The sequence below is a fragment of the Zonotrichia albicollis genome, chromosome 13 (assembly GCF_047830755.1).
Source record: "Zonotrichia albicollis isolate bZonAlb1 chromosome 13, bZonAlb1.hap1, whole genome shotgun sequence".
Lineage (NCBI taxonomy): Eukaryota > Metazoa > Chordata > Aves > Passeriformes > Passerellidae > Zonotrichia > Zonotrichia albicollis.
This window is the reverse complement of record NC_133831.1, coordinates 7,330,335-7,358,264: the sequence shown is the minus strand read 5'-3', so window position 1 is coordinate 7,358,264 and position 27,930 is coordinate 7,330,335. Positions and strand designations below refer to the sequence as shown.

The 27,930-nt window shown below is 58.8% G+C and overlaps 2 protein-coding genes, 1 long non-coding RNA gene and 1 pseudogene across 11 annotated transcripts in view; 1 reads left to right on the top strand and 3 right to left on the bottom strand.

The window, feature by feature from the left end:
• Window positions 1–1,036, bottom strand: part of CTCF (CCCTC-binding factor) — a 34,861-nt gene extending 33,825 nt beyond the window's left edge. For 2 of the 4 annotated variants that reach the window (XM_074550895.1, XM_074550896.1), the window contains exon 1: window positions 785–894. The gene's annotated coding sequence lies outside the window, so the exon portion shown is untranslated. Of the gene's footprint in view, window positions 1–784 lie in introns of all 4 variants that reach the window. The other 2 variants (XM_074550898.1, XM_074550897.1) reach the window with 2 other exon arrangements.
• LOC141730770 (uncharacterized) lies at window positions 71–9,538 on the top strand. Of its 4 annotated transcripts, none has more exons than XR_012582425.1 (4): window positions 71–359; window positions 2,473–2,705; window positions 5,542–5,701; window positions 6,040–9,538. It is a non-coding gene; the product is annotated as an uncharacterized LOC141730770 (long non-coding RNA). The 4 variants fall into 4 exon arrangements; XR_012582424.1 differs by having other exon boundaries at window positions 72–359; window positions 2,470–2,705; XR_012582423.1 differs by lacking the exon at window positions 2,473–2,705 and having other exon boundaries at window positions 91–359; window positions 6,040–6,183; window positions 6,711–9,538.
• RIPOR1 (RHO family interacting cell polarization regulator 1) overlaps window positions 8,405–27,930 on the bottom strand; it is a 31,663-nt gene continuing 12,137 nt past the window's right edge. For 2 of the 3 annotated variants that reach the window (XM_005490733.4, XM_005490730.4), the window contains 21 exons: window positions 19,751–19,877; window positions 17,921–18,070; window positions 17,530–17,608; window positions 17,198–17,221; window positions 16,676–16,729; window positions 16,450–16,602; window positions 16,298–16,361; window positions 16,172–16,215; window positions 15,841–15,966; window positions 15,410–15,558; window positions 15,093–15,222; window positions 13,185–13,997; window positions 12,751–12,890; window positions 12,266–12,440; window positions 12,000–12,135; window positions 11,668–11,829; window positions 11,371–11,529; window positions 10,830–11,026; window positions 10,640–10,723; window positions 10,352–10,442; window positions 8,405–9,368 (listed from right to left, as the gene is read on the bottom strand). In XM_005490733.4, the coding sequence (XP_005490790.2) occupies window positions 9,271–9,368; window positions 10,352–10,442; window positions 10,640–10,723; window positions 10,830–11,026; window positions 11,371–11,529; window positions 11,668–11,829; window positions 12,000–12,135; window positions 12,266–12,440; window positions 12,751–12,890; window positions 13,185–13,997; window positions 15,093–15,222; window positions 15,410–15,558; window positions 15,841–15,966; window positions 16,172–16,215; window positions 16,298–16,361; window positions 16,450–16,602; window positions 16,676–16,729; window positions 17,198–17,221; window positions 17,530–17,608; window positions 17,921–18,070; window positions 19,751–19,851 (3,129 nt within the window). In that variant the 5' untranslated portion in view covers window positions 19,852–19,877 and the 3' untranslated portion in view covers window positions 8,405–9,270. Of the gene's footprint in view, window positions 9,369–10,351; window positions 10,443–10,639; window positions 10,724–10,829; window positions 11,027–11,370; window positions 11,530–11,667; window positions 11,830–11,999; window positions 12,136–12,265; window positions 12,441–12,750; window positions 12,891–13,184; window positions 13,998–15,092; window positions 15,223–15,409; window positions 15,559–15,840; window positions 15,967–16,171; window positions 16,216–16,297; window positions 16,362–16,449; window positions 16,603–16,675; window positions 16,730–17,197; window positions 17,222–17,529; window positions 17,609–17,920; window positions 18,071–19,750; window positions 19,878–25,295; window positions 25,466–27,930 lie in introns of those variants that run through there. The other variant, XM_005490731.4, reaches the window with a different exon arrangement.
• LOC141730750 (uncharacterized) lies at window positions 21,200–23,685 on the bottom strand (annotated as a pseudogene).

The window sequence follows — 27,930 nt, the reverse complement described above, 5'->3', positions numbered from 1 at the left end:
GGGTGGCGGGGACGGGACGGGGGGGGGAAGGGCGGACACAGAACGGCGGGGCCGCCGCGCTCCGGGAGCGGCGCGGGGGGTGCGGGGGGGCTGCCGGCCGGTCACCGCGGCGAGAGCGGGCGCCCCCCAGCCGTGCCCGCCCCGGTGCTGCTGCATGGCGCTGCTCAGCCTGCCTTGCAGAGGGAGCTCGAGTCCCGCTCTGCGCCTCGCAGCGCCTCTCACTCCGCCGCACACGCCAGCGCAGCGAGGCGGCGGCCGGCGGGAGCGGGACACGCAGCCGTCCCCGCGGGCAGCGCCCGGCCGGACAGCGCGGCAGGACACGGGCGGCGGGCGGAGGGCGCCGGGCGAGCCCCGCGGAGGTGCGAGAAAGGGGGGGAGCGGTGGCGAGGCGGGAGGGGAGCGGGCCCGGCGGGGCGGGGGAGGGGGGGGAAAGGAAGGGACGTGCGGGACGGGAAGGGAAGGGAGGGGGCGGTAATGGGGCGGTTAATCAGCGCCGGTGGCGCGGTGGAGGAGACAAAGGAAAGAAAATGGAGTCGGGGCCGACGGGTGGCGGCGGCCGGGGAGGGAAGGAGGGCGGGCGGCCCGGGCGGTGCCGCAGCCCAGCGCCGCGCTGTGGGGAATGGCGGCGGTGGCGGCGGCGGCGGCGCGGGGACGGTAGAGGGAGACAAAGCCCCCCTTGCTGCCCCGGCGGCGGCCGCTGCGGGGCCCCAGCCGCGCCGGAGCCCCATCGTGACACCTAGAGGCCGGAGAACGCGACTGCAAACCCCCCGCCGCCGCCGCTTACCTGCGCCCCGCGCCCCGCCGAGCTCCCTCCGGCCGCCGGGCCCCGCCGCCGCCCCGCGCCGCCCGCGGGCCCCGCGGAGGAGCCGCCGCGCCCCGCACGCCCCGCCGCGGCCGCCGCCGCTTTAAGCGCCCCGGCACCAGCCCCGCGGTTTAATCGCTCCACAGTCGCTTTCGGACACAAAATGGCGGCGGGCGGGGCACAGTGCGCACGCGCCACCCAGCGCGGCTCTGCCGCGGCCGCCGGCCCGGGCGGGGGGGAAAGGGGGGGCGGGGGGGGCCGGCGCGCGCGGGGAAGCGGCCGCGCGGGGCAGGCTGGGAGGGGCGGGCGGGGCGGGGCGGGGCGACAGCGGGGCGGGAGCGAGGGCGCGAGTCGCGCGCCAACTTCAAACGCGCGGGGCCCGCGGCGTCACCCGGTGCGCGCCTGTGCGTGCGTGCGTCACCGCGTCACGTGCCGCCGAGGGGCGGGCGGCGGGGGGGGCCGGAGGCAGCGCCCCTCCCTCCCCTCAGGGCAGCGCGCGGGGCGGTGTGAGGGGAGTGCTGGGGAGCTCCTGTGTTAGTGCTGCCCCGAGATCCCCACAGCGGCCGGCAGTCCCAGCTCTGCACGCCGCTGCTCTGCCGGAACTGCCCCTTCACCTCTGCAAAACTGACCCCCTCACCTCAACCAAAACTGCCCCTTCACCTCTGCCAAACTTCCAGAGCAGGAGGGTGTGCCTCAGCTCGGTGGGAAGGAGCTCCTCAGGAGAATAAGGGCACAGAGGAAGTCCATCCTCCATGCTAAGGAGGGATTTGGCCTAGTTGAAAGACCCGAACTTTCCTTAAACTGGAGGAAACCCCAAAACTGAGGAGTCAGTACAATCATGAATTAATCAGCAGGAAGGTCATAGGACAGTTTTGTAAATGCCAACAATTGTCTGGAATTAGGGTCTAGAGGGGAAAATGTGCAAGGAGTGGCTGAGGACACTTGGCTTGTTCAGCCTGGAACAGAGGATGCTGAGGGCAGAGCTCTCTGTGGGCTTCAGCTCCCTCAGGAGGGGCAGCACCGGTTGCTGCTCCCTGTGACCAGTGACAGAACCTGAGGGAACAGCATGGAGCTGTGTCAGGGGGAGTGAGGCTGGCTCTTGGGAAGAGATTCTTCACCCAGAGGGTGGCCAGGGACTGGAACAGGCTCCCCAGGGATGTGGTCACAGCACCAGGCCTGACAGAGTTCAAAAAGCATTTGGACAAGGTCAGGCATGTTGTGTGATTCTAGGGGATATCCTGTGCAGGACCAAGATTTGGACATGATGGTCCTTGTGAATCCCTTCCAACTCAGGAGATCCCAGGATTCCACAATTCTGTGATTTAAGATGGTGTTTTCCTGGTGTATTTAAGGACCTTAGGCTTGCCAAGCTCATAATCAAGTAGGACAAACCAGCTCCAGTCAGCTTCAGCACAGCAGGAATGGTAGATGTGCTGCCAGGTATTCAGTAGGGAGCTTCTGGGAAAGTCAGCAAGGTTGATTTCCGTCAGAAGTTAGACACCATGGTGTTTTCTGTCCACAGCTTATCCCCAAAAGGTGAAAAGAGCCGCGGCACCCTTGATGAGATGCATGAATTTATCTGAGGATACTCAGGGGCTTGCCTTTTATTTGCTGCAGTTTCCTGAGTTGCTGAATCTTCTGGGTTTAACATTTTTTCTCATCTCCAGCAGTGCTGTAGCAGCTCCAGAGCTGATTGACAGGCAAGCTGAGGAGAGGAGAATTCTATGAGCTCATGTTGCATCCTCTTGGTATTTCCTTACCATAAATCCATGTGAAATGGAGCAAGAGTAATGGGTTAAAATATTAATAGTTCAAAAATCAGACGCATTGGAAGGAAGCTGCATTTTTTTGTTCCTCTTAACTCCATCAGTCGCTGGAGGACGATAAGGCCAGGAATTCAGAGGTAAATCTAAACGTAAAAAACAACACAAACCTGTGGTGGGAGATTTAAGGCTGTTAGCGTTAAAAATCTTTCCTCCAATTTGTGCCTCTTTAGATATCACTGCGCATTGGGGTAAAAGCTGTTCAACAGCCCAGGCATCACCACAACCTGCTTAACAAGTGACAAACCCATCAGAAAAACATTAGCATACATTAGCATGTGTAAACTGTCCCTTAAATGCTGGGATGAATGATGGTGAAGACTTGCTGAGCTGCGCTGTGCAGAGGAGGGTCCCTCTGCCAGGGGAGTTGGGCTGAGAGTGAGATCAGGCCCTGACCCGGCTTTACGGGTTTCTCCTGCCTAAGCCTAAGCTCTCCCGAGTCCTTGCAAAGCAGCAGAGCGCCGTGGGCTGTGCTCTGAGAACCAGCACTCCTTTGGAGCTTGTTGACAGCCCAGAACAAGTTTCCCTCTCAGGATCATGACAGCAAGATAAGTCCATTAGCTTGATTCAGTGGGGCATTGGCAGCTTACCGAGGGGCCAGAGGGGATGAGCTGTGTGGGTGCAGCCTTGACTGTAGGAGAAATAAATTATCTACAAAGCAATGGTAAAAAGCGACCATTAATTATGAGAGGTGATGATGTAGCCCACAACCATGAGCTCCTGGGTCTTCATTGCATGAGAAATTTGAATAATTAAAACAATATCCACAAAGTGGCCATTAATTCAAGAGGTGGTGTAGCCCACAACTGTGAGCTCCGTGGTTTTCATTGCATGAGAAATTTGAATAATCGAAACAATATCCCGAATTTGAAGGAACCTCACAGGGATTTTTGAGTCCAATGTTGGACAATCAAAAGCTTTGTTAAAATAAAAAAAATCCCCGCATCCATTGCCTTCCGTTTAGCCACTGGATGAGTTGGTGTAGAAGGAAATTAAGCTAGCACAGCACGAAGAATCTGCTCAGAACATTTCTGTGGTGTGAGTTTTTAAAAAATCACGTACATTCTAAGCTGTCAAGCCATCAATTCTCACGCTGCAATTTTTGGGAGAATGGCATATCTTTCGTCTGTAGCCATGAATCTGCTTTAAGCTCAAAATTTAGCTCAGGCACGAATCAAAATGGAGAGGAGCAGTGGCTGTGTGTGAAACTGCCTCTTACCCTGCTTTAACTACTCACCCAGGGCAGGGTGTAAATGGTTGCTAATGATTCCTCTGCCTTTTGTTTGAGCCATTCCACGGCAAACGGTCGCATCTTCCTAGTAGGAATGTCGCTGTTTAGGAAGCAGAAGGTTTTTGTCCTGGCAAGCACCAATTCATGGACTTTTCCTGCCAGGAGAGTCTCGGGCCTTCGAACAGCGAGTGCTGGGGGTCTGCCCTACTGATCCTGGGTTTCCTCACTTGGAGGCGCTTTTGAGCTGATTTGCAGGGAATTCAAATCCTCAGTATCGGTCTCTGAGCCTGTCCAAATGAGACACCCAGAGGCAGATGCACCTTCTAGAAAAGTTGCCTGAGCGAGGCCTTTCCCAGAGACACCTTGCCCATGAGCACAAGGGAAAGAACTGAGGCCAAGGAGGTCCCGACCACCTTGCTGAGGCCTCGGGTGGGCTCACCCTCCTCATTTCAGCTCCAAGCTTCCATCACCTTCACAATCCCCCAGGAGTCACCACTCTAAGTCAGCTCTAAGGAAGGCAGTAGTCGAGCTTGAGAGCATTAAATTAAGTTTTGAAGGCTGCCTAGAGCACCATTTGGTCTCTCTGTGAAACAAGGCCCCAGCTGTTGCCCCAGGAGTGCTCCTTGGAGAGCAAGCCCATACAGATGTGCCCGACAGCCCTGCAAGGAACACGTCAGTGCTCATGAGGAGGCTGCTGCTTTGCTGTGGTTCAGCTCAGGCTGCTTAGCTGTTCCAGTCATCTCTAAGTGCTCCAGTGAGTGCCTTGGAAACATGATTTTCCATAAGCCTGGGAAAAGGTGGGAGGTCCAACTTTAAGATTGCTCAGACTGGAGAGTCATAAACTGCAACCTCCAAAAATGACTTTGCATCAAGATGTAAGTGATTTCTAACACAAGGGCTGATTGGAGCTTGTAGTGCCACAAAGTGGCAGTGTCTCCTTGGGGTCATCCTGGCTGGTGGCTGCTCTTAGTGTCAAACCCAGGCAGCTGCACCAGCCTGGATGCTGTGCAAGAGGAGGGAACATTGTGCTGATGGTCTTCAGGGGCTCCTCAGGACACTTTCCCAAGACTGGCAGGTAAAAAGCCACCCTGCAGAGTGCTCCAAAATCCGTATGCACCCTTCCAATTAAAAAGGAAAAAAAGCAAAACCAACAGTAAGCAGGGAAAAGGAACATCTTCCCCAAGCCAGAGCACATGGATAATGTAACTGTGACACAGACACCTCCCACGGGCTGCAGCTCCTGCAAGAAAAGCAAGTAGCTGCTGAGCACAAGCACGTCCGTGCGGGAGGGGGATGTTTTAAGTGCTGACACAGATTTGGCTGACAAAAGCAGTGCTGGCACACTGTCTCCTTTGAAATAACAAATGCTGCCGCAAAACGTGCTCTGCACTGCTGGGTCTGTCCCTGGGTGTGAAAGTGGCTCCCAGGGAGGTCACCCATGAAGCTGAGAGGTCCAAAAATCAAGGCCTTTGTGTGAGGTTCAGTGCTGTGGAAATGGCAGTCCTGCAATTCCAGGTGACCTGGTGGTGTCCATAAGGCACAGGTCTTTGGCAGTGCCAGCACAAACCCATTCACAGCAAGGGGCTGGGCAATAGATTCTTATTAAGTTAATCTGTTTGAGGTTTTTTTTTTCCCACATGTTCTTACAGCCACATAAATAATGGGATTATTCCTTGCAATTCCAGGAGCAGAGTCATTTTGTCCTGGCCTGCAGCTCCCTGCCTACCCTGACAGAAGTCCGCTTTCCTGCTCTGATTTCTTCAGTCAAGGTGTAGCTTATCTTGGAAAGTGGAATTGTGCTGCAGGGAGGGGACAAGGTTTTGGCAGGGCAAGGAGAACACCCAGGTAGGTGAATGAATTAAATTCATGGCTTTGGCCACTGGAACACTGGGCTGTTTTTTTTCAGCAGTTATTGCAAGGGGAAAAGAAACCAAACCAAATGTGTGGGAGGGCTGGAACACTTTCTACCTCTCAGGTGCTCTTGTCTGCAGTTGCATGTGCCAGCTGGGACCTACATCCCTCATCTCTTGCTGCTCAAGCTGACAGTGTGATGCAGTGCTTTGGGAAAAGCACTGTGCTTCCCTTCTGGAGCTCATCCAGCCCCCTAAGCAGGTGGAAGAAGGCTAAGGGATGAGTGATACAGCAATGTCCCTGGTTAGCCCTCCCTGCAATCCCATCTGCAGATAAAACTGCATCCAGAAGTGGTCATGCTGAAGGGGTGTCCCAGATGGGACCACATGCACCACAACATGCTACATTCTGCCTGAGCCAGCCCCAGAAAGCTCTGCTACAGTGAGGAAGGAGAAAGTGAAGGCTGCAGCCTCTTGGTATGTACTTATAAACCCTGGGAAGCACTGATGGATGGGTCTTGCTTGGCCTGGGAGCTGTAAATCCCGTGCTCTGCTGGTGATGGCAGTGCCCCTGCTCTGGCATGGGTGACTGGCAGGGCTGGGGATGTCCCTGTCACTGCTGCTTTTGGGGGCATCTTTGCTGCTCTGAACTACTCCCCTCCCAGGACCATACGGGCCACTAAGATGATTAAAGGATTGGAGCAGCTGTCCTGAGAGCTGGAAAAATGAATGCTTGGGAAGGGGGTTCTTGTCCATGCCTGATTGGGGGATAAAGAATCACAGAACAGTAAGGTTGGAAGGAACCACTATGGGTCATCTGGTCCAACCTCCCTGCTCAAGGGGTCATCCTAGAGGGCATTGGACAGAATTGTGTCCAGATGGTTTTTTAATACCTCCAGTGAGGGAGACTACACACCCTCTCTGGGCAACCTGTTCCTTTGTGTGGTCACCCACACAGTGAAGTTTTTCTTCCTCATTTTCATGTGGAACTTCCCGTGCATTAGTTTCTGCCCATTGCCTCTTGTCCTGTTGCTGAGCATCACTGAGCAGAGACTGATCCATCCTCTGGCACCCTCCCTGCAGATACTGACAGACATTGATGAGGACCCTTCTCTGTTGTAACTTCTGGAGGCTGAACAGCTCCAGCTCCCTCAGTCTTTCATTGTAAGAGAGATGTTCCAATTCCTTAATCATCTTTGTATCCCTCTGTTGGATCTGCTCCAAGAACTCCATGTTTCTCTTGTACTGAGGAACCCAGAACTGGACACAGCATTTGAGATATGGCCTCAGATATGGAGGGGCAGGATCTTGTCCTGCTGCCAATGCTCTTCCTAATGCATCCCAGGATACCAGTGGCCTTCTTGGTTCCCAGGGCACACTGCTGGCTAAGGGACAGCTTCTTGTCCACTGAGACTCCCTGGTCCTTCTCTGCAGAGCTGCTTCCCAGCAGGTTGGCCCCCATCAGGAACTGCTGCATGGAGTTATTCTTGACCAGGTACACACCATCACGGTGGATGTTTGGGGATTTAAACCAGCAGAAGGTGATGGGCAGGGTTTGAGAAGAGGAAGGCAAATGATACAAGCTTAAAAAAATTACAAGTGAAACCACAGAGACACATCACAGACAGAGGGGGAGCAGTTCTGGAGTCCCCCCAGCCCCACAATGACACCATGCAGGATATAGGGGCAAGGGCCCCAGCAGCCCTGCTTCATGATGCAGGCAGAAATATCCAGGATCCCTCCTCTCTGCCCAGCCCAATCCGGAGGTGGCACAGGACCCAGCACTCTGCCGTGCCTGTTGTCACCTCCTCCTTGGTGGGGCAGAAGGCTCCATGTCACCAGCCAGATGCTGCCAAGGCCACTGAACTCAGGAAATTTAATAAAAGCAGTGAGAACCAATCATGTTGGGAGTGTCAGGGAGGTGGCCCCACCATGCTGCTGCACCTTGCTGTCACAGCCACCAAGAGGGCAGAGTTCCTGGGAGAGCCAGAGGAAGCAGTGCTTCCTTCTCAGCAAGCTTCTGAAAATCCAGGAGCTTGTTGGTGCTGAGGAGCTGCACAGGAGGGGCACAAAAATCTCCAAAAACCTCCAGCCTCAGGGAATCTGGTGAGGGACAAGCAGCAAAGGGGGACACAGAGAGCAGCCTCCCTCCCAGCCCAGTGGTGTGTCCCTCACACAGCGAGGTGGGGACAGCGGATATCCTGGGACAAGGCACAGCCAGTTAGGCAGAGTAGCTCAAAGGGTGGTTTAGCATTCCCTGTCACACCCATCCGGTGTGGGAACATTTGGGAACATGGTCTGGTCACCACAGCTGCTGTAATCTGCTTCCAGTGCTAGACATGGGTCCTTACTGGTCCAAACTGGAAGTCAGGGCCTAGATAACCAACAGCAGCTGGAGATGGGGAATGTATGGATTTACACACACACACAGACACACACACAGGAAGGGCTGTTTCCATTTCCAGGGCAGCCCTGGTTTTGGTGGCCCCCACCCTGTGTGGCCACCTCCTATTACCTTGGGTGATGCATCCCATGCTGAGCAGCCAAATTTTGGCAACATTTGGCTGAGTTGCAGGGCCAGAAATCACAATTATTTCCCATGACATCCCCTGTCATCCTCCAGGCAGCTATGCTGACACCCAGCTTGCCCTGCCCCAGGGCGCTGGGACCAAAAAAACCACCCTTACAGCGACACCGACACTCTTTAAAGGTTTTTATTTCTGCTTTAAAATCAAAATTAGTCATTCTCTGTAATTACATTATATATAGATTTATAGAGACAATATAGAAAAGAATTTTTTGCTTTTGTTTTTCTGCAAAAATCTGTAAATAAAAAATAAAATAAAACAAAACAAACAAAAAGGTGGCAGCTTCTGTCCATCCGTCTGTCCATCCCTCTATCGCTCCTCCTGCCCCTGCCCTCCACAGCACTTTCCAACAGGCCAGGAAAGGCTCTGGGCTGAGGCCACATCTCACTACACCCCCTACAGCCACAAGCCAGGGAGGGACAGGAGCACGTGGAGCTGGAAAGAAGAAACGCCAGCAGAATATATTAATATCTTATATTTCATTTTATTTAAGTCCCGGGGACTGCAGGTGGCAGAGGGCAGCAGTCCCCATGGCCCTGGCAGCTCCTGGAAAGAAACAGCAAGGTTTCCAAAGTGCAGGTCCTTCCGGGACAGGGCGCGTGCCCTCGAGCGAGAGGAAGGCAAGAGGAGGCAGAGCAATCCAGTACCTCTCCCGCCACCCCAGTCCTGGCAGCTGGAGTGGACGAGGGGGGCAGGAAGGGTGGACTCCCTGGGTACTTTAAATAGCGATCAGAGGGTGGGATGTGCAGCGAGCCCCCTGCCCAGTGGTGTGGAGGTGACACCCGTGGGGCCGGTGGCCAGGGACAGGGAAGCGGTGCTCCGTAAGGCAGTGTGCAGCCATGGCGAGCTGCCAGCAGGCGGGGTAATACTGTGGTGTGCTGCCGGGAGCGGAGCTGCCGGGTCCCCAGTCCGTGCAAGCCCGGGTGGCCCAGCAGTGCCTTTGCCCTCAGGGGTGGCAGGCGGGTGTGCGTGGGTCTCAGAAAGCTGTACTGGCCATGCTGGCTGGTGCAAAGATCCGCGGGAGGCTATCCAGGGTCTCCTCCAGTCGCCGGTGAGCTGATTTACCATCTTCCCCTGCAAGTACATGCCACGGTCAGCGATACAAACTGCAGAAGTTTTGTCCCCTGCCAGTCCCTGGCCACCTATCCTGGCCTAATGCCTGGTAGAGCTGAGCCTGCGTGCTATGGCCACAGCATGGAAACCTCTCTTGTTCTCTATAGCACACCCCTGGGCAGGTCCCAGCTGGGATCTGGATCAAAAAGTCCCCAGAGCTCCCGATTCAGAAGTTGCAAATCCCGTTCTCATCTGCCCACGCGGGACAGGGTTAACCTGTGTTTCAGCTGCAGGACTGCTGGCTTGTGGAGAGCCTCACTTGGGGCCAAGGTGGCAATGCTCAGGGCTGTGCCAGCTCCGGTGGCTCCAACAGCTGTGCACATCTGCATGCACTGGCATGGGGGTCACAAGGGCTCCCCAAGAACCCTCAGGCACACATAAGGATGCACACATCCATGCTACAGGCTCACTCTGAGCTCTGCCTGCAAATCTGCCCGCAGCGGCCATCCCCAGCAAGAGATGGTGACATGGACAATCTGCTGGGACATAGGACACAAGGCATCTACATGTGTCGGGGTGCCAGTGGGATGTGCACTATCAACAACCAAGACACACAGACTCCAAAACGTGACACAGCTGACAGGCTCTAAGACAGAGACATTCGTGAGCAAAGCAGCCGGAGCAGGGACAAGGGATACGAGGACAGCTCACGTGTCCCAACCTGTGCAGCAGCTGCCACGATCTGGAGGCCTAGAAACACACTCAGATGGTTCTCTCAGGGCCATCTAGCAAATAATAAATAACAACCAGGCTTAGTGCTGTGCCTGCAGGATGCCTGGCCCTCGCTGCCAGCTTGTTCTTGCCTGGCAGAGCTCGGGGCATAATGAACCAGAGTGCGTGGGGTAGCCATGGAGCCCCATCTCCCGTGGGCACTGCTGGCACCAGGAGATGCCACTTGGGATGCTGTGGGTGGGGAGCAAGCAGAGAAGCAGCAAAACACTCACCACACAGCATCAGGCTCTGCTTGGCTGCCTCCCGCACAGGCTCTTTGTCGGTTTGGCACAGGTAAACCAACTGCTCGATGCTCTCCTTGGCCTGCAGGAGAAGGGACAAGGAAATGAGTTTTGGCTGTCAAGGCTGGAGCAGGAACAGAGCCAGATGGGGAAGGTAGCAGATGGTGCTGCAGCCCTATGGTGCAGAAAAGCCCCTCATCCTCTTTCTTTTCCTCCTCACTGTGTTTTCCTCTTTCCCTGGAACATGCAGCCCTGCTGCCTCCTCCCCACATCCCTCACCTTCAAGCAGCCCAGCGCCGCACACCCTGCCACACGTGTCTGCACCTCCTCATCCTCCAGCTGCTCCAAGAAACACACGAGGGCCTGGGGGAGATGAGGGAGTCAGTGCCACCATCTGTAGCAGAGCAGGGGCAGCACCCCGGGGGCTGTGGCACCAGCCCACGTCATGCCTGGCTGGCCCAGCACGTACCCGTTGGCGGAAGCGGGGGTTTTCTGCCAGGCTGCGGAGCTGGGCTGACACAGCGCTCACCACCTTGCTGTTGCCCTCCACGAGGAGCAGGCTCAGCGCCTTCAGTCCCTCCTTCTTCAGGCGGCCCTCGGGCATGCGCTTCAGGGCACGCAGCACCACGTCCTGGTCGTCTGAGTTGAGGTTCTGTGCCAGCAGTGCTGCAGGAAGCCATCCAAGGTGTGGGGACTCATACAGCACTGCCCCCACACCCCTGCCACCCATCCCCGGGCACCTCGGATCCATGCTGGGCAGAGTGGGCCCCACATAAGGTGCCAATGCATGGAATTGCTCCCAAGACACTGGGGGACCTACAGCAAGGATTTCAAAAGGGAGTATGGGACCGGGCTGCACTCTAAATCAGACTGACTTGCCCATCCCAAGGATGGCTGAGCCTCTTGGTGATGCCCCAGAATGGTCACGGCACTGCTGCAGGGTGATCAATCACTATGGTGATACTCTGGCACCCCATCCCAGGACTTAAGGAGGGTGAGAGGACACCCACCTTCCTCTGCCAGCTCCATCATGTAGGTGTCAAGCACGAGGGCACCGAGTGACTCAAAGTGGCTCCAGTACTGGAAGATGGTGACCTGCTCGCTCTGGGCACTGCCGGGCCGCCGGGGCAGCCGCCGGTTCAGCACGTCCTCCACCAGTTTCACACACACTGTGGGAAAGAATCAGGATCACAATGTGCAAGCAGCCATGGTCACTCCTCTGTGGAGCTCCTGGCACCCATATCCTCCCACTCATGGTCACTGAGCGAGGCTGGCAACTCCCCAAACATCCCTGGGCATGCACTCACCAATATCAGCCAAACCGGGGTGCTGCTCGCTGATGGGAGCTGCATACTGGGCACTGAGCACCTGCAGGAACCGCTCCACAGGGCAGGTGTAGATGTTGGGCACTTCCACACAGAGGTCCCAAAGGGGCAGCACGCCCTCCTTCCGTGTTGAGAACTGCACCACTGTGGGGACAGGCACTGTCAGACCTCCCCGAGGCCATGGCATCAGGCAGGTGACTCCTGCCCTCTGTCTGGCATGGTTCATTGCTGCCCAGCCATGCCCATGAGGGGACACAGGCTTCACACAGCCTCCAGGATGGCACAGAGGGGTCCCCTCAGCTGTCTTTGTTTACCATCAGCAGCTGAGGTGGCTGCTCCTGCGCGCTCCTCTGTCAGCTGGCACACGATCTCCAGCACCTGGGACTCCCGCAGCAGCCTGTCCAGGGCATACATCTCCTGGCACCGCAGGGGACCGAAGGTGCCCAGCTTCTGCAAGGCACAGCCAAACCAGGGACTTCAGGGACAGAGCTCACTGCCCACATCACAGCCTCCAGGCTGCAGCAAGACCCCCTTCAAGGGGATACATACAGCCCACCCCAGGGTGTCCCCTGCTCCTCACCAGCAGCAGGCGGTTGCAGTTGTTGAGGTGAAGCACCAGAGCCTTATCCAGGAACTCATTGCCAGTGCTCATGGGGTCAGTGCTGGCCTCAGAACCACTGCACATTCCGGTGTCATCTGCCCCCATCTCGCCAGCGCTGGGGGCTCTGGTGCTGCGCAGGGGTCTGCCAGCCCTCCTGCAAGCCAGGGAGAGATCAAGGCAGTGGATCAGCACAGGACACCTGCACCTGGCCCTTCCCCACTCACAGGGCAGAGGACAAGTCCCAGGGGCACAAGGACTGCCTCCAGCCCACTCCTCATGGAGAGCTGCAGGGTGACATTATGCCACCAGAAGGACCAGGTACTGCTGGTTCTTGACCTAGACCTTCCCTTAAGCTGTGATGAACAGATATAAATATGCTTGGGCACCCTTGAACATCCCCCATTCCAATTGCCCCAGGTGCCATCTCCTGCCCTGTGCCCCATGCTATGAGCCCCACTGTGCACCTCTCATCTTGGAGAGGCTCCTCCTCAGAGCCTTCTGAGTCCTCCATGTCAGAGGTGTTGAGGAAGCTGAAGCTCTCCAGTGCATGCTCCACTGTCAGGCTGATGCTGGAGGCCCGGCTGAGGAAGACGCCTTGCTTGTGCTGTGGAGGAAGGCATGGTGGAGATGGATCCTGGCTCACCAGCCAAGACAGCCGTGCCACCTGCATTACCAGGCTATGCCATCATGGATGGCCCCCATCCCCACCACCCAGAGACACTGCCAGCAGGGTTGGCCCCATCCCTATGACCCCTGGGCACTGCCAGCAGGGATGGTATTGTCTCCATTGCCTCTGAGCACTGCCACCATGGCTGGCCCTGTCCCCATCATCCCCAGGCACTGCCAGCCAGGATGACCCTGGCACCCTCACCCCATGACACCCCTGGGAGCCCCTCACCAGCAGCATCTCCTCCAGACGTTTGAGCTCCCGTTCGAGGGGCTGCAGCTCCGGGAACTGTCCCCGATAGTCATCCAGAGCTGAGCCCAGGAGGCCAATTGCCTCCTCCAGACCTGAATCCACCATCTTCCCCCGTGGCACCTCAGGGGTGCTGGTGGGCAGTGGTGGGGTTGGGGTGGGCCTCTCTTCTGCAGAGGCTTGTGCCAGTGCTGTGGGGGTCCCGGTGCCATAGTCACTCTGTGCTGGTGCCTGGCTCTGCGCTGGCTCTGCACTGCCAGCCTCCTCCTCGCAGGAGGTGGCCCATGCCACGGAGGCACGAGGCTTGGCCTCAGTGGCCCTGTCCTGCCTTGCCACAGCAGCTGCCACCGCAGCACCAGGTAGAGAGTGTGCATCTTGCTTGCCCATCCCTGTGTCCTCCGTGCTGGGCGCAGGCTCCCAAGGGCTCTCCACAGTCTTGACCTCCATTGTGGCATCCACACTGGCCTCGCTGATGTGGCTCAGAGTCCGGGAGTAGGGCACATGCCCGTTGGCCACTGTGTCCTTCTTACGGCTGCTTGGCTCCTCCGGCTGGCTCCCGGCAGAGGGGACACTGCTGCCACTGGCCCCATGCACGGCGTCAGCCTCCTCTGGTTGCTGGGAGAAGGAGATCTCGATGGCAGGGGCGGAGGCCTGCACCTCAGGCTGCACGATGGGCTTGTGTGTGGCATGGCGGGCACTGCTGGACAGCTGGGGGCTGGAGGAGTCATCTGAGGACTCTGAGGAGATGGACCAGGCTGTGCCATTCTCCAGCTCCTCTTGGCGCCGCAGCATATTCTAGAGGGGGGAAAATGGTGTCAGCTGAGACCCTGCTCCTGCTGCCCCATGTCCTCCAGCTGTCCGCATGTCAAGCAGGGGCAGGATCGATCTGAGCTGGAGGGCACTGAGGCTACCATGGCTCTGCTGACACAGCAGAATGGCCAGCAAACACCTGGCAGCTTCCAGCTCTGGATCCCACCCAGTGCCAGCAGGCAATCCAGCTCCCCATGAACAGCCCCATATGTCCTGGAGCCTTAGGGTGCTGGGATTCCCTCAGCACAGTGGGATGCAACACATGGAGCCAAGGACGCCAACCACCATGGCTGCAAGGACAACAACAGCTCCAGCACCAGCTGGGGACAGCACTGGCCACCACCAATTTTGTGGCTCACCATCACTGAACCGATACCAAGCCAACTCCACGTTAGGCACACCAGTACCATGACAGCATCACACCAGCACCACAGCAGCACTGTTACACCATTACCATTTCACCAGCACCATCACCAGTACCACACCAATGCCACCAGCACGGGGACACGGAGAAGCTGCCTACTCACTAGAGCCCAACTCTTGCACGGGGGTGAACTCAGGCTCCCCTAGGTCGGGGACCAGCTCTGCAGGACCAGCCAGACCCAGCCTGGCAGAATCAGGCCTTCGGGCATCAGCGAGGGACAGTGAGTAGGAGACAAGGACCGGCTACAGCTACAGTGGGCTGGCCACAGCGCTGGGCTAAGCTACTGGCCTGCTCCAGCCCTGCACTTACGCGGCCCTGCTGCGGCCATCTCCCGAGCTCGGCCGAGGAGACATCGCCGCAGGAGCAGCTCTGAGACAGCTTCTCGAAGAGTGTCTCCCGAAAGATGTCCAGCAAGGACCAACCACGCTTGTCAGCTGCCCGCTCCGGGCTCTTGGGCAGAGAGAAGAGGAGCTGTGAACGTGGGAGGGAGGAGCAGGTGCCGGTACTGGGGAGTCCTGGTGGGATGGCTGGAGAGGAAGGAGCTGCCTACCCTTCCCTGAGCTGTGCCACCCTCTCAGACATTGCCTAGGCACATCCCTGTGTGGACCCCTCCACTGGCCATGTCTCCTGAGCAGCCCTGCCTGGTGCACACTTACATAGAATGCCTGTTCCCGCAGGGACGGTGTGTCAGGCGGACTCTGGTTGTAGGTGGAGAACCTCTTGTTCACCGTGGAAGCCTTGTTGACAGAGCTGGCTGCTGAGGGCTGGTCGTCCTTGTCGAAGGGGCTGGGGAGGACAGCAGGGAGGTGAGGGGTTTGCACCAGTCCAGGGGATCTCAAGACACCAGGACCCGCTCCAGACTGGCTCTGGTTTTCTATAATTACAGCCCGGTTTTGGGATGGGAGACAGACTAGGGTGAGTCATAACCCCTGCATTGCCATCTGCCACCAGCAGTGCCTGCTGAGGTACTCACTTCCAGGTCACCTCCAGGCTGAGTTTGAGCGTGCCCAGGTCGTTGATATCCACAGCCACTACCTGGGGCAGAGCTGCAAAGAGGTCCTTGGTCTCACAGGACACATTGCCCACCACAACATGGTTTGCCAGGCTCTTTAGCTCCGTCACCTGGAGGAGGAGAGGAAGGAGCAAATGAAACCATGGGCCAGTGAGGGTGATGTTTAGGTGAGGTGCTGGAAGTAAGCCCTGGGAACTGTTGGAATCATCATCCCTGAAAATGTTCAAAAAACATGTGGATGTGGCACTTGGGGACACAGTTTAATGATGGGGTTGGCAGTTCTAGGTTAACAGTTGGACTTGATGATCACAGAGGTCTTTTCTGACCTAAATGACTCTATGATGCAGGGAAATAGCTGTCCCACCCCATCCCTGTCCTTTTATGCACTATACCTTGATGGAGAGGAACTCAGTGACGAGGGGCAAGAAAACCATTTCCTCGCTGTCCCACACCTGCTTGCTGTTCACCTCGATGCGCCCCCGCAGCTTCCACCGCTGCCGTCCATACTTCATGAAGATCTGGGGATGCAGAGGTATGGGTATGGGGGAGACATGACCCCAGGGTGCTCTCTGTATGTCCCTAGGCATGGCCATGGACTCATGCCAACCACCACCACCACCCTGCAACACACCCTCCACGCCAGCACCCACCTACACCCCTCAGACACCCTAAGGACAAGAGGGCAGAGGAAGAGCAGAACCCAACCCATATGGTCCCACCAACCTCATACTGGTCACCAGCACAAAGCCGGGCAAAGCCTGCCAATCCTGCAAGAGAAGGCAGAGGGGCGTCAGCAGGCAGCAGGCAGGCAGGCAGGCAGCAGGACAGGGATGGAGCAGGACAGGGTACCTTTCATCCGGATGTGGAACTCGCCCAGCTGGCTCTCCAGCTCATTCTCCAACAGACACATGTTCTGGGAACAGACAGACGGATGGACAGGACCTATGAGCAGCCAGCTATGGACTCAGCACCCTGCCAGCCCAGCCAGCCAGCTGCCTCACCTCTGTGTACTCCTTGTAGCCCTTGCTGGCCTCGGCCAGGCTCTCGCGTGCCTCCCGGCTGCCCGGCGAGCCGGTGCTGTAAGCCTTGACCATGTTGTGGGCTCCATCACGGAGCCGCCGCTGGATGCAGTAAGCCTCATACAGCTCATCTATCTGCAAGGACAAGCTGCAGTGAGGGGCAGGGCTGGGGACAGCACGGCCACCCCAGCACTGCCCCAGCTCTCACCTTGCTGGCATGAAACTCCAGGCGACGCAGGAAGCGCTCAATTGACTTCACTTGCTGGAAAAGCAGAGGAGATGGTGTGAGCAGCAGTGCAGCCCCTCCACAGAGGAGCCACAGGTCACAATGTGGCCTCTGCAGTTCCTGCACCGAGGCTTGGGGTCCTGCCTGAGAGCTGCAGGGTGGCAGCCAGTGAGAAGCACCCATGTGCTGCGGCCTTCTCCAGACCCATGCGCCAGAAGGTCCTCCAGGAGCCAAGCCAGGCTCCAGGCTGCTTTTTTCCCAGCCTGTGAGCTAACCCATGCCCTGCACTCACTAACAACAGCTTCTGTTTGCCTGAAAGGGGTTACAAGATCATCTCTGCTTCATCCCCTGCCCACCTGGGCCACCCTGCCTGCAGAGCCCCAGACCCTCTCCTTCCCAGGGGACAAGGCAGCAGAGCAGTGCTAGCAGAGCAGGGCTGGCAGTAGCACATCCCAGGCACAAGGAAGGGGAATTCAAGGGGAATGAGACACTGATCCCGCTTACCTTATCCAGATCGTAGAGAAAGCCCTGGAGGAAAGATGAGAGGGATAAGATGTAGCACAAAGCCAGCTCTGCCCACCCAAAGAAGACCCAGCAAATGATACCCACCACCCATAGCATGGCAGTGGGACATGCAGCATCCAGCCAGGGCTGGAGAGTGCATGACACAGGGATGGGAGCCCCAACACCAGAGCCTGGGCTGGCCCCTACAACCCCACAGAAATGGGCTCTGCCCCAGGCACAGATGGACCACGAGTTGTCCCAGCTGTGCCCACAAGCCCAGCTGTTTACCCAAAGCATCATTCCCCATAAGGCTCTCCCTAAGTGGTACTCACCAGGCGTGAATTCCTCTTGGACTCACGGATCTGCGTGCTGAGCTTCTCCAGTTCCAGCTGGTGCACCTCCAGGTAGGCTCTGGGGGCAACCACACCATGGGGGTCAGGTTGGGATGCTGTGTCCAGGGCTCCTGCTCCCCACAGCCCACACCAACCCCGCACACGTGGCAGCACATCCCCACTCCCTGTTCCAGCACACAGGTGTGGGAACCCATATATGCCTCTGCATGGGATGTGGGACGCCACACAATCTGGGACACCAAGGCAACGTGCCCAAGAGACCTGCCATGTCCCTGTCTGGTGGGAGCAGAGAGCTGCCAACCCCAAGCCATGTCACAAGCTGTCCCCATGCCCCTCAGCAGCTCTCAGTCTCCACCCACCCAGCACTTACGTCAGGCCCTTCTTGAGAGCTTCGTACACCTCGTCCAGGCGGTTGGGCTGAGGCACCTTGGGTGGTGGGGATTTGTGGGACATTGAGAACATCCTACTGACCCTGGAGCCAGTCTTGCGGGAGACAGTGGGGGTGAAAGGTGAGAGATTCCTGGGGAGAGAGGCTGGGATCAGCACACAGCACCAGGGTCCTTCTGGGTGCTCCAGCCAGCCAGGCACTGTCTCTAGAAAAGGGTGATCTCTGGCATGGAGGCCAGATAGTCCACTAGGTCCCTGGTGCCAGCTGGAGGGAGACAAGGCAAAGGCAGGCACCACCTGGAATCAAACTGAATTCCTGGAGGGTCCATGGGGACATCTCCAGTCCTGGGTGTCCTCTAAAGGGGGCATGGTTGGCTCCATCCCAGCACCTAGATTGCCAGGGGCAGAGAGGTGCTCCCTCTGGGAGGGTGAAATATGCCCTATGCTTCCAGGGTCAGGCAAGGATCCCAGTCCATCATGGGAGCATCCTGGGGACCAGAAGCCCTGTCACCTCATCACCCAGCACAGCCACATGGGGCAGGGACACGCTCACTGATGCTGTGCCTCTCCAGATGTTACCAAACCTGCTGGATGGAGCTGCCTCCCCCAGCCGACCCGCGGACGCCGACCCAGCGCTGGGAGTGAACACCACCCTTCCTGCCTTGTGCAATGGAGTCACTCCCCAGCCCAGCAACGCCTCACTCAGACCAGCTCTTCCCTTCCTCCTTCCCAAGCATCGTCGAGACACCATGGGCTCCTCATTTCCCAGCCTGTACCTCCCATCCTGTGCTGCTCTTCAAAGAAGTGACCAAAAGACTTCCCCGAATCATGGGTGCGGAAATTACTGTCTTGGCCTCTTCCCAAGAGATGGGTAAACACCTAATTTCCACCATTCCTTCTCCTTCCCATCCTCCAAGGTCCCTGGAGGCATCTCCCACAAGCATCTCCCCGGCAACCACTGGGTTGCAGGCATCTAAAAGTCCTCACTCTTCTCTGTCTCTAGGGACCCCCTCTGGTACCCACAAATCACCAGCGATGTGCTGGTGACCTGGAAAGTGTCACTTGGCCCAGAGGCTGCACAGGACTTGGGGACAGAGTTGAGTAGGGTGGGAGGTCAGAGCACAGGGAGGCTCTGCCTGCTACCCAAGAATTACCTGCAACACGGTAGCCAGGAGCTAAGGATGGTGCAGAAAGGGTTGGTGGGGAAGTGCAGCACGTGGGGATGCTCACCAGAGAGGACGAGGAAGGGTATGAAGGGGCCATAACATAACCAGTGGATGGAGAGGATGGAGCAGGCAACAGCTGCTCCTCACACTGCAGCTGGCAGGCAGCTGGTAAAACCTTTCAAACAATAGGTTTGAGGTGACCCTGAGGAAACCCTGATTCACACCAGCTCTCAGCCCCGAAACCGGCTGCCGCAGGATGTCAAGGCCATCAAGACACTTCAAAGCCACCCCAGCTCTACCGCACCCATTAAACAATATGAGGTGGTCACAGGGAAGGTCTTAGGAGCTGGTTGAAGAATGAGGTGAGCTACACCTGCCTTCTCTCTTATGCTCTCGTGGCAGCAGCCACAGGGCTGCAGGGTCCTCATCCCAGCTGGGGCATGGCATGGCAGAAGGTTGGGATGTCTCACATGGCCTCAGTGTTCCCTGCACCCCCTGTGCAACAACCCCTGGCTACCAAAAAGATCCCTGAGGGAGATGCTGGGACAGCTGGATGGAAAAGAGCCTCAGGATGCACAGCAGGTCCCCACAGAGTCCCAGCCTGTCCCCATTGCCCGTGGCAGGCAGCATGAGCAGCCATCTCGTACCTGAAGGGCCGGTCGGCCGATGAGTTCACTCCGGCGAAGGACTGGCTCCTATTGATCTTGGTGACGAGGACTCGGCGCTGCGGGCGCACAGACAGTGACATCGTTGAGTGTGACCTGGAGGGCCGCCCTGGGGACAATGACACATCAGGGTCACCAGCAGCACGGTGAGGACACACATGCAGGCAGGACTGCCATCAGCAGTGAGAATAGCACCCACGGACCATGGGATGGGAGATTTTCCCCTCTCTCAGTCCAAGAACGCTCCTGGTAGCACTGGGACACAGATCCCATGCTGTCCCCAGAGATACTGCCCTTGGTGAAGTGGGGCTCTGGGCACTGGGAGCTCTCAGTGGGCACACCCAGACATGTCCCAGGTTGGCCCTGTGGGAGTTACAGAAAGGGGCTGATGCCTGGTGCCTACCATGGCCTGGCCTTTCCCAGATACATCCATGGCAAACTCTACACAATGCCCAAGCCCAGACACCTCCTCCTGAACCCCACCTTCTTCTATGTCCGTTGTCACCCGTGCCACCCTGTGCAGGGGCAGGAAAGGCACAGGGCTGGACTCAGCTGCCCAGCCCTTCGCTGACTCCTCACTTGCTTCCTCTCACTCCAGCAACCAGGAGGGAAACCCAAGGACAACAAAGCACTTGGGAAAGTTCCCAGCTTTGCCAGGAGCTCTGTGTGGGGGAAGAAAAGGCCAAGCCATTCCCTGCCAGACCCTGGAAAGTCTGTGCAGGCCACACATGTCCAGCCCCAAGGCTGCTGCACCCTGTCCTCTGCTCGTGGCAGTGACAGCGCCAGGAACCTTGAAACCATGAGCTGCCTGTCCCCACCACAGCCAATGCAGTTGATGCCAGTCAGGGATAGAGCAGTTTTCTGGGTCTGCACCTGGCTGCCAGTCTGCATCACAGGAACCATCCCTGTAGCCCTGGTCAGGGCTGGGCCTTGGGGAGGGCAGCCCAAAGGACAAGGCAAGAGCAGGGGAGAACAGGGCTCCTGGCCCTGCCAACCCCAGCAATGGCAGCTGTGCACAGGAAGGAGCCCAGCCTACAGGGCAGCACGGAGAAGCAGGACGCAGGATGCTCCACTTCATTCTGGCCACCACTGATGGCAGGTCAATCCCTCTGCTCCAGCCAGCCCTGAGCAGAGCTGTGGCAGCTGCTGGGGATGAGCCCACACGGTGCCCAGCAGTCACACACCACCAGGGACAGCCAGGCAGGACCCCAGGGATGCACAGCTTCCCTGGCTGACAGACTGAGCCAGAGCCACCTCTCTCCATCCTAAGGAGCTCACTTTGCCTTTCCAGAGCCACCTCCCTCCATCCTAAGGAGCTCACTTTGCCTCTCCTCCTGTCTCCAGCATGGCCGACAGTGAACAGCGCAGGGACACAGGCACTGCTGGGGCTTCCACCCCCACCCCATCCCACCCCCATCCCATCCCCACTCCTTCTCCATGCCCAGGAGCCCAGCTCAGCCTGGTCCCACACGGCTCACACCCACTCAGCCACAGGCAGGCATCCCCCCAGCACTGTGTCCCTCACCACCCCGCACACCAGGCTGGGGCCAGGGATTTGCAGCACCCAGGATGTGCCGGAGCCATCTGCAGTCAGAGCTAACCACCAGCACCACTCACCTCTATCCCAGTGGAGCCAGGAGGCAGCAGGTCCATCTGGTTCCCCCTTGGGACTCGTGTCCCAGCCCACACCACGGAGCCACTCGGGTCCCACGGACACAGCGTTATCTGGGTGCCAGTCCCTCCATTTTCCAGGACAACACTGTCCCAATTAAGCTCATTACCAAGAGCTGTAATCCCTGGCAGCCCGGCTGACCTGCAGGCCTGGGCAGATTACCCTCTGCAGGGCTCTTTAATCTGCTCCCCACTGAGCGAGGAGGGCCTGTGGCTCCCGTGCTACAGTGGCTCAGCCACCCACCACCCACAGGACAAGGCTCTCATGTGTGGGGCAGGTCACAGTTCAGGGTGAGGACAGTCTTGCCAACCCATCTTTCTCCAGCCCACATTGCCACTTTGGAGCACAGAGGGACCTCTAAGGAGTGTTTCCCAGGCAGAAGCCTGAACTGGGGAAGGATGCTGAGGTTGTCAGAAAGATGCTGAGAGCATCAAGGGGAGAAGGATTCAGGAGGGGGAAAAGGATGCTGCATGTGCTGGAGGGGACTGATGCCCCAGCACAACTCAGAGCAAACTGCAGCCACCTCCCCAGGCACCCCAGAGGCTCCAGCAGACACTTGTGCCATGCTGGGTCCTGCTCCAAAGCACTGGAGGCTCCCTCACTAGCACAGGGAGCAGTGGCTGCAGACAGGACCACATCCCTGCACTCCAGTCCTGGACCCAGCTCTCCCCCAAACATCCACCACGATGCACCATGGCACCCTGCATCCCCAGACCTGGCACCCTGCAACCAAGATCCTGCGCCAGGACCCCAAGCCCCCTCAGGGGAGGGGGACACCATAGCCCTGCTCTGCAGGAGTGATGCTCCAGGAGCCCCAAGGATGCTCCAGGAGCCCCAAGGATGCTCCAGCCCAGCACCACACCCAGCCGGGTGCTGAAGGGCAGCACTCCCTGCAAGAGGCAGGGCAGGCACGATGTGGGGTCTCTGTTCCTGGCACTCTCAGGCTTGGCTCACAGAGGAGGAAAAATCCCCAGCATAGTGCATTCCTGACATTACCGAGATAAGAGGTACCTGGTACCAGCAGCACAGCCAGCCCCCGCAGGGAGCAGAGCCCGGGGCATGCTTGGAAGGGACCACTGGGCACCGTATCTCACCCAGACTGGTGAGCCCCGTGCCAGGCTTACCATGAGGCTGGCACCAGCAGAGCACCGGCACACTCATGTCCCTGCCATGGGCTAAAGCCCCAAGCACATCCTTTCTCTCTCCTGAGCAGAAAAGGTCCTGCCCCAAAGGTTCAGTCCCAGCAAGCCCCACCGCCCCCTGCCCTTCGTTAGGGCTCAGCGCCAACAAACCTGCCTCCCGACCAAGCTGTTCACCTTTTCCGTGCCACAGACTGCCTCCAGATCTCCCAGCGCAGGAAACGCAATCCTGGGAGTGTGTCCCTCTGTCCGTCCTTGGCCAGCACCGCCCGTGGGCAGCGGCCAGAAGGGCAGCGAGCAGCTGAACAAGCAGCACAGCACGGGGTGCTGGAGCCCACCCCGGGGCTCTCCAGCCCGGCTGCCGGCTCCTTTCTCGACGCCCGGTGCTCTGGAGATGATTGGGATCCCAAGAATGCTGGTCTGAGCAGCGGAGGGGGCAGTCCGACCGGCTGGGTTGGTCCCAGCTGGTTTCTGTTTCCGACACTCAGACACCAGCCTCAGGTCGCTCCGGCGGGTTTATCAACACTGCCCTGGTCGGAGACGCCCCAAACTGGCTCCCCCTGAGTCCCCAGCCCTGCAGCCCTGGAACTGGGGGTGCTCTGACCAGCACTTCCAGGGATGCCACTCACTGAAGGCCACCAATGCCCAGGGTGACCAACCCAGCAGGCTCCAGCATCCTCACCTCGGGGAAGACTCCCAGGACCAAGGAGCAGCACCCAGGGCACCCAAGGGGGGTGGGCTGTGGTCCCTGCACTGATGGCACTCCGGACATCCCCGGGGCACAGCAGGGCACATTGTCCCTCAGTGGGGGAGGCCACGATGGCCACAGGACCATCCAGCCTGCCCGTGGTGTCTGGGCCAAGTGGGGGGATCCTGTCCCAGCACCTCTGGGTGACACCTGGGCGCACGGCGGGGGTGACCTCGGGAGCCTGTGAACGCAGCCCGCTGGCTCGGCTCCCCCGGGAGCAGCGCTGCGTCCGTGTTTGCACAGCTGCGGCCCCGCTGCCCCAGCCCAGGCACGTACCCCGGCCCCCGGCGGCCCCTTCCGGCCCCGGCACGGCCCTTGGCCGGCTCCCAGCGTGGGCTGGAGCTGCTCTTCCCTCCCATCACGCCTCATCCTCCTCAGCACAGAGGATGGGAGCATCCGGGGACCGAAGCCATCACGCCTTGGTCACAAGGAGCCTGAGAGCCGCCTCTTCCCTGACCTCTCCGCTCTCTGCCTCTCCTCCAGGAAGGCAGGACACCCCCATTGCCTTCCCGTGCTGGGCAAGGAGAGGGATCGGGGGCTTTTGGGAGTCAGATGAGTCAGTGAATGGCATCCGGGCTCCCGTGACTCACCCGGAGAGAAAGTCTCAGCCATAAGGTCACAGCCCCACAGCCCCCACGGGAACAGGGAATGATGGTTTGGTTGTTTGGGTGCTGGGTGCTCTCGGCAGTTCGGGGTGGATGGGTGCTGGGTGCTCTCAGCCCCATGGCACCAGGGACACGGCGCTGATATCCGCCCCTGCGGCCAGGGGAGGCTGCTGGCTCCTTGGGCGAAGTGGGAGGGCAGCAGGAAAGGGAAGGAGCTGCGAATGGGAAGAATTGGAGGAAGTGCTTATTTACCCCGCGGAGTATCCCTGAGGAAGGGCAGGGCACGGCACAGGCGGACACTCACAGCCAGCTCCTTGGGGGGGCTCACAGCCCCGACCCTGCCACTCATCCCACGGGCTCCCTGTCTCCGGCCAGGAGCAGATGCAAACCCAAACTGTAACGCGGGGAAGCGGCCACCACTGGGGCAGGGGGCTTCCCAGGGGCTGGCAAAGCTCAAGCCCAGTGTGTGCTCTAGGATGGCTCCTGGGAACAAGCCCAGGACTACAGTGGTCCTGGTGAAGTGAGTCCCCCACCACCGAAGGCACAAACCAAGCATCCACCCAGTCAGGATCCCCACAGACACTGCTCATCTCTGTACCCTGTGAGATGGGGCTGCATCCTGGCCATGGGCACCAGACTCTGCTCCTGAGTGGGCTGTGATCCCTCTCAGAAGTGCTGGGAACCTCTGGAAGAATCCTCCTGGGACTGGCATAACCTTGTGGAGGTCCCACATGCCACCTTCCCCCGGACATCCTTATCTCCAGAGTGCTCTGCTGGGTACCAGTAGCTGCCCCCACAAATCCTGCCTGGACAACTTGGTCCAAGTGCACAAAAACAACCCCAAGGCCCTCTGTTCTGCCCAGATCTCCTGGGGCCACCCTGCCAGGGAGACATAGAGATGGGCTCTGTTTGTCTTCATCAGACATGGGGATGTAACTGGGGCAGAAACAGTTTGCAGAGGAAAACTGTGCTGTCATGGCATCGGGTGCTGCCCTGGCATCAGGGGTGCATCACCCCAGAGCAGCTGGCAGCTGTGGCCCCTCTCCTGCCTTGAGACTCGGTGGATCTCAGTGCAGGCAAGAGCAGATCAGGCAGCCAGGGGGTTCTATCCTGCACAGAGACCCTGTCCTGACACCCTGACATCCTGACTCTGCAACCCGCAGTGACAACCGCGTGCCTTGCAGGCGGTGGGTGCGTGTGTCCTTGGTGTCCCTGTCAGGGAGAACTTTCCCCTCAAGAAAACCCCTCACCCCAAAAAACCCCGCTGGAGCCCAGCCACGTCACCCCGGGAGCCCCGAAAGGCTGGAGGACCCCAAATTATCGCAGTTCACCGGGGAGTCCAGGCGCTGCCGGCGCTCGGTACCTTTCGGATTGCCATTCATGGCGTGCTGCGGCAGCACATCCCCCTCGGGCTGGGCTCAGCGTCCCGGGCGGTTGTTGTTCTCTCATGCCGTCTGTCCGCCGAGTGCAGGGGCCGTGGCCGGAGGGCCCCCCCGGGCAGCAGTCTCCTCCCCCGCTTCCCCTGCCCGCGGGCTGACATCACTGCCCAGCGCCGCAGCCCCGGCGTGACTCAAGGGGACGGAGCATGGGAGGACACGGGAGGATGCCTGACCCCCCTGCAGGGAAGGGGCCCCACCAGCACCGGCTACACCCGGAGCACAGCACACCTCGGTCCCTATGCTTCCCTCCCCACCGCCCCCCTAGGGAAACTGAGGCACGGGTGGAAGGGAGGGGAACACACTGCAAACCGCCCCCCCCACTCCAGCCCCTCTCCGATCGCTTCCCTTGGAGACCCCCGCTCCTGCCGACACCCAGGGCCAGCACACACCGCCCTGCCGATCGCCCCGCCGGAGCTGAGCTGCACCCGGGGCTGGGCGGGGGATGCACAGCCCCTCGCCCCCCTCCCCGCCGGCTCCACTGCGGGCAGGCACAAAGCCGTGGGCAGCTGATGCTCACACCGCTGCCGCTTGCTTCTGCATTGCTTGGGTTTAAATATAAGTATATATAAATATAATAAATATATATAGTTATATTTGTGCATATATAAAATCACCGTGGCTTTGCTGTAGGCTTCCCACAACATGCAATCCCGTGGTATGCCTGTGGGCATCCTCCAAGACCCAGGAGCCACTGGGAAAAGAGTTTCCTTGCTCAAAAGTCCCTACTTTGTATCCTGAGTATCCAAAGCCTTGGAGGAGCTCACTTCAGCCAGGGCTTATCAAAGGGCTCTCCAAAGATGCTGGGGTGCAACTCCCATGTGGGAATGTCTGTCCTGCTTTCCATGGGGGTCCAGCTCCCACAGCGCAGTGTGGCAGACCCACCTGCCCTCCATGCCAATGCCAGCAGCCAGCAGCAGCTCTCAGGCCCACCGCTCCCTGTTTAGTGCCCTAAACAACCAGGAGACTCTGTGGCACAGATGTCACCATGCTTCAGCCCTGGTCCTGGGAATACCCAAGACTGCAACCCCCCTCCAGGTCAGACAAAGGCTGGAGCAGCCAGCTCTGTCCAGGCTGGGATCAGCTGCCCCTCACCACGTCACTGGAGCAGGAAGAAACACCTCCCTCCCAGGCTCCTTTCCTGTTTGCTGCTGATTTTAGAGCAAGGTCAGGACAGGTTCAGGAGGAAAAGCACTGAGACAGAGTCTTGGGGGTCCTTGTAGATAGGAGGTCCTCCCACAAAGTTAACCCCTCCCCTAGAGAATGAGCCTGTCGTGGGATTGCTTCCCCAGCACAGAGCAGGTCCCGTAGGGGACAAGAAGCGTCAGGGGTTCCCACGTATGGTGGCATGGCTGCCCCACTGTGGGCACCCACAGGTGACTCTGGAGCCAGCCACAGTCAGGCCTGCAGAGCTGAGGTTGCAGCAGTGTCACCAGAGAATGCTGTGACCCAGGCCACCCTCAAGCACAGCATCAGCCACATTGAGAGAGCAGCTGGAGCTGGTGAGGCTGGGCTGGCTCTGAGAAGCATCCAAAGAAAAACCATCCCAGGTGCCCGCCAGCCTCAGAGCCAGTGCCATGAGGAGCCAGCAGCCCATCTCCACCCCAGCCTTCCAGAAGCCGCACTAAGATCACGTCTCCTACCTCTCCCGGACACGATGCATCCCCCTGGCTCTCCCCACCGCCGGGCAGAGTCCCATCCTGGCGGCTGCCGCGGGCAGTGGCCACCGGCGGCTTTTCACCCCGTGCTGATTCCCCCGGGAATGGCATCACTGCGGCACCGCCCCGGCCCCGGCCATCCCTCCCTGAGCAGAGCCTGCCCCGGCTGGCAGCGTGCGGAGCCCGCGGCCGGCACACGGCCAGGAGCGCGCCCGCAGCCACGGCCATGCCAGCTTGTTTGTTCTCATTAAAGGTTAATGAGAAAGCCACGCTAAAGCTGCCCCGGCTGCGGGAGGGGCTTTCCCCGGTGTCACACAGAGTGAGGGACTTCCAGGCTTCCCTCGCAGAGGGGTGGCAGCCAGGCTGTGCTGCTTGTGGGGACTCTGCCTCTCCCCAGCCTGCAGTCCCAGGGGAATCTGTGTGGCAGCTGACACATGGGTGAGGTGCCTGGCATGGCACCATCCCGGGCATCACCCTTGGGGAGACCACCAGGAGCAGGCAGGAGACAGGGCTGGGCATTCCAAAAGTGGCAGAGGGTACCAGAGAAGGACACATGCCATCAGCCGTGCCCTCTGAGCACCTCACAGCACCCTGCAAGGCACTTGGCAGGGCCTGACAGCTCAGGACACCTTGCCAAGGGAGGGCAGAGGAAGCGCACAAGCCACGCCAGCAGCGCCAGGGTGGTAATTGAGTTAAATGAGTCCCTGTTCCGGGCTGGGAATAGGGAGTGGGTGCAAGGAAGGGGACATCTCCATGTGACTCTTCAACTCAGGAGGTTTCCCTGCATATTCACCACTCTGGCTCAGCTCAACCTGCCAGGGTGGCTGCCTCAATCCCTCCTCTGTAGCAGGGATGTTGTGGGTGTAATGCCCCAGGTGCTCCCTTTTTGGCAATGTCCCTTTAT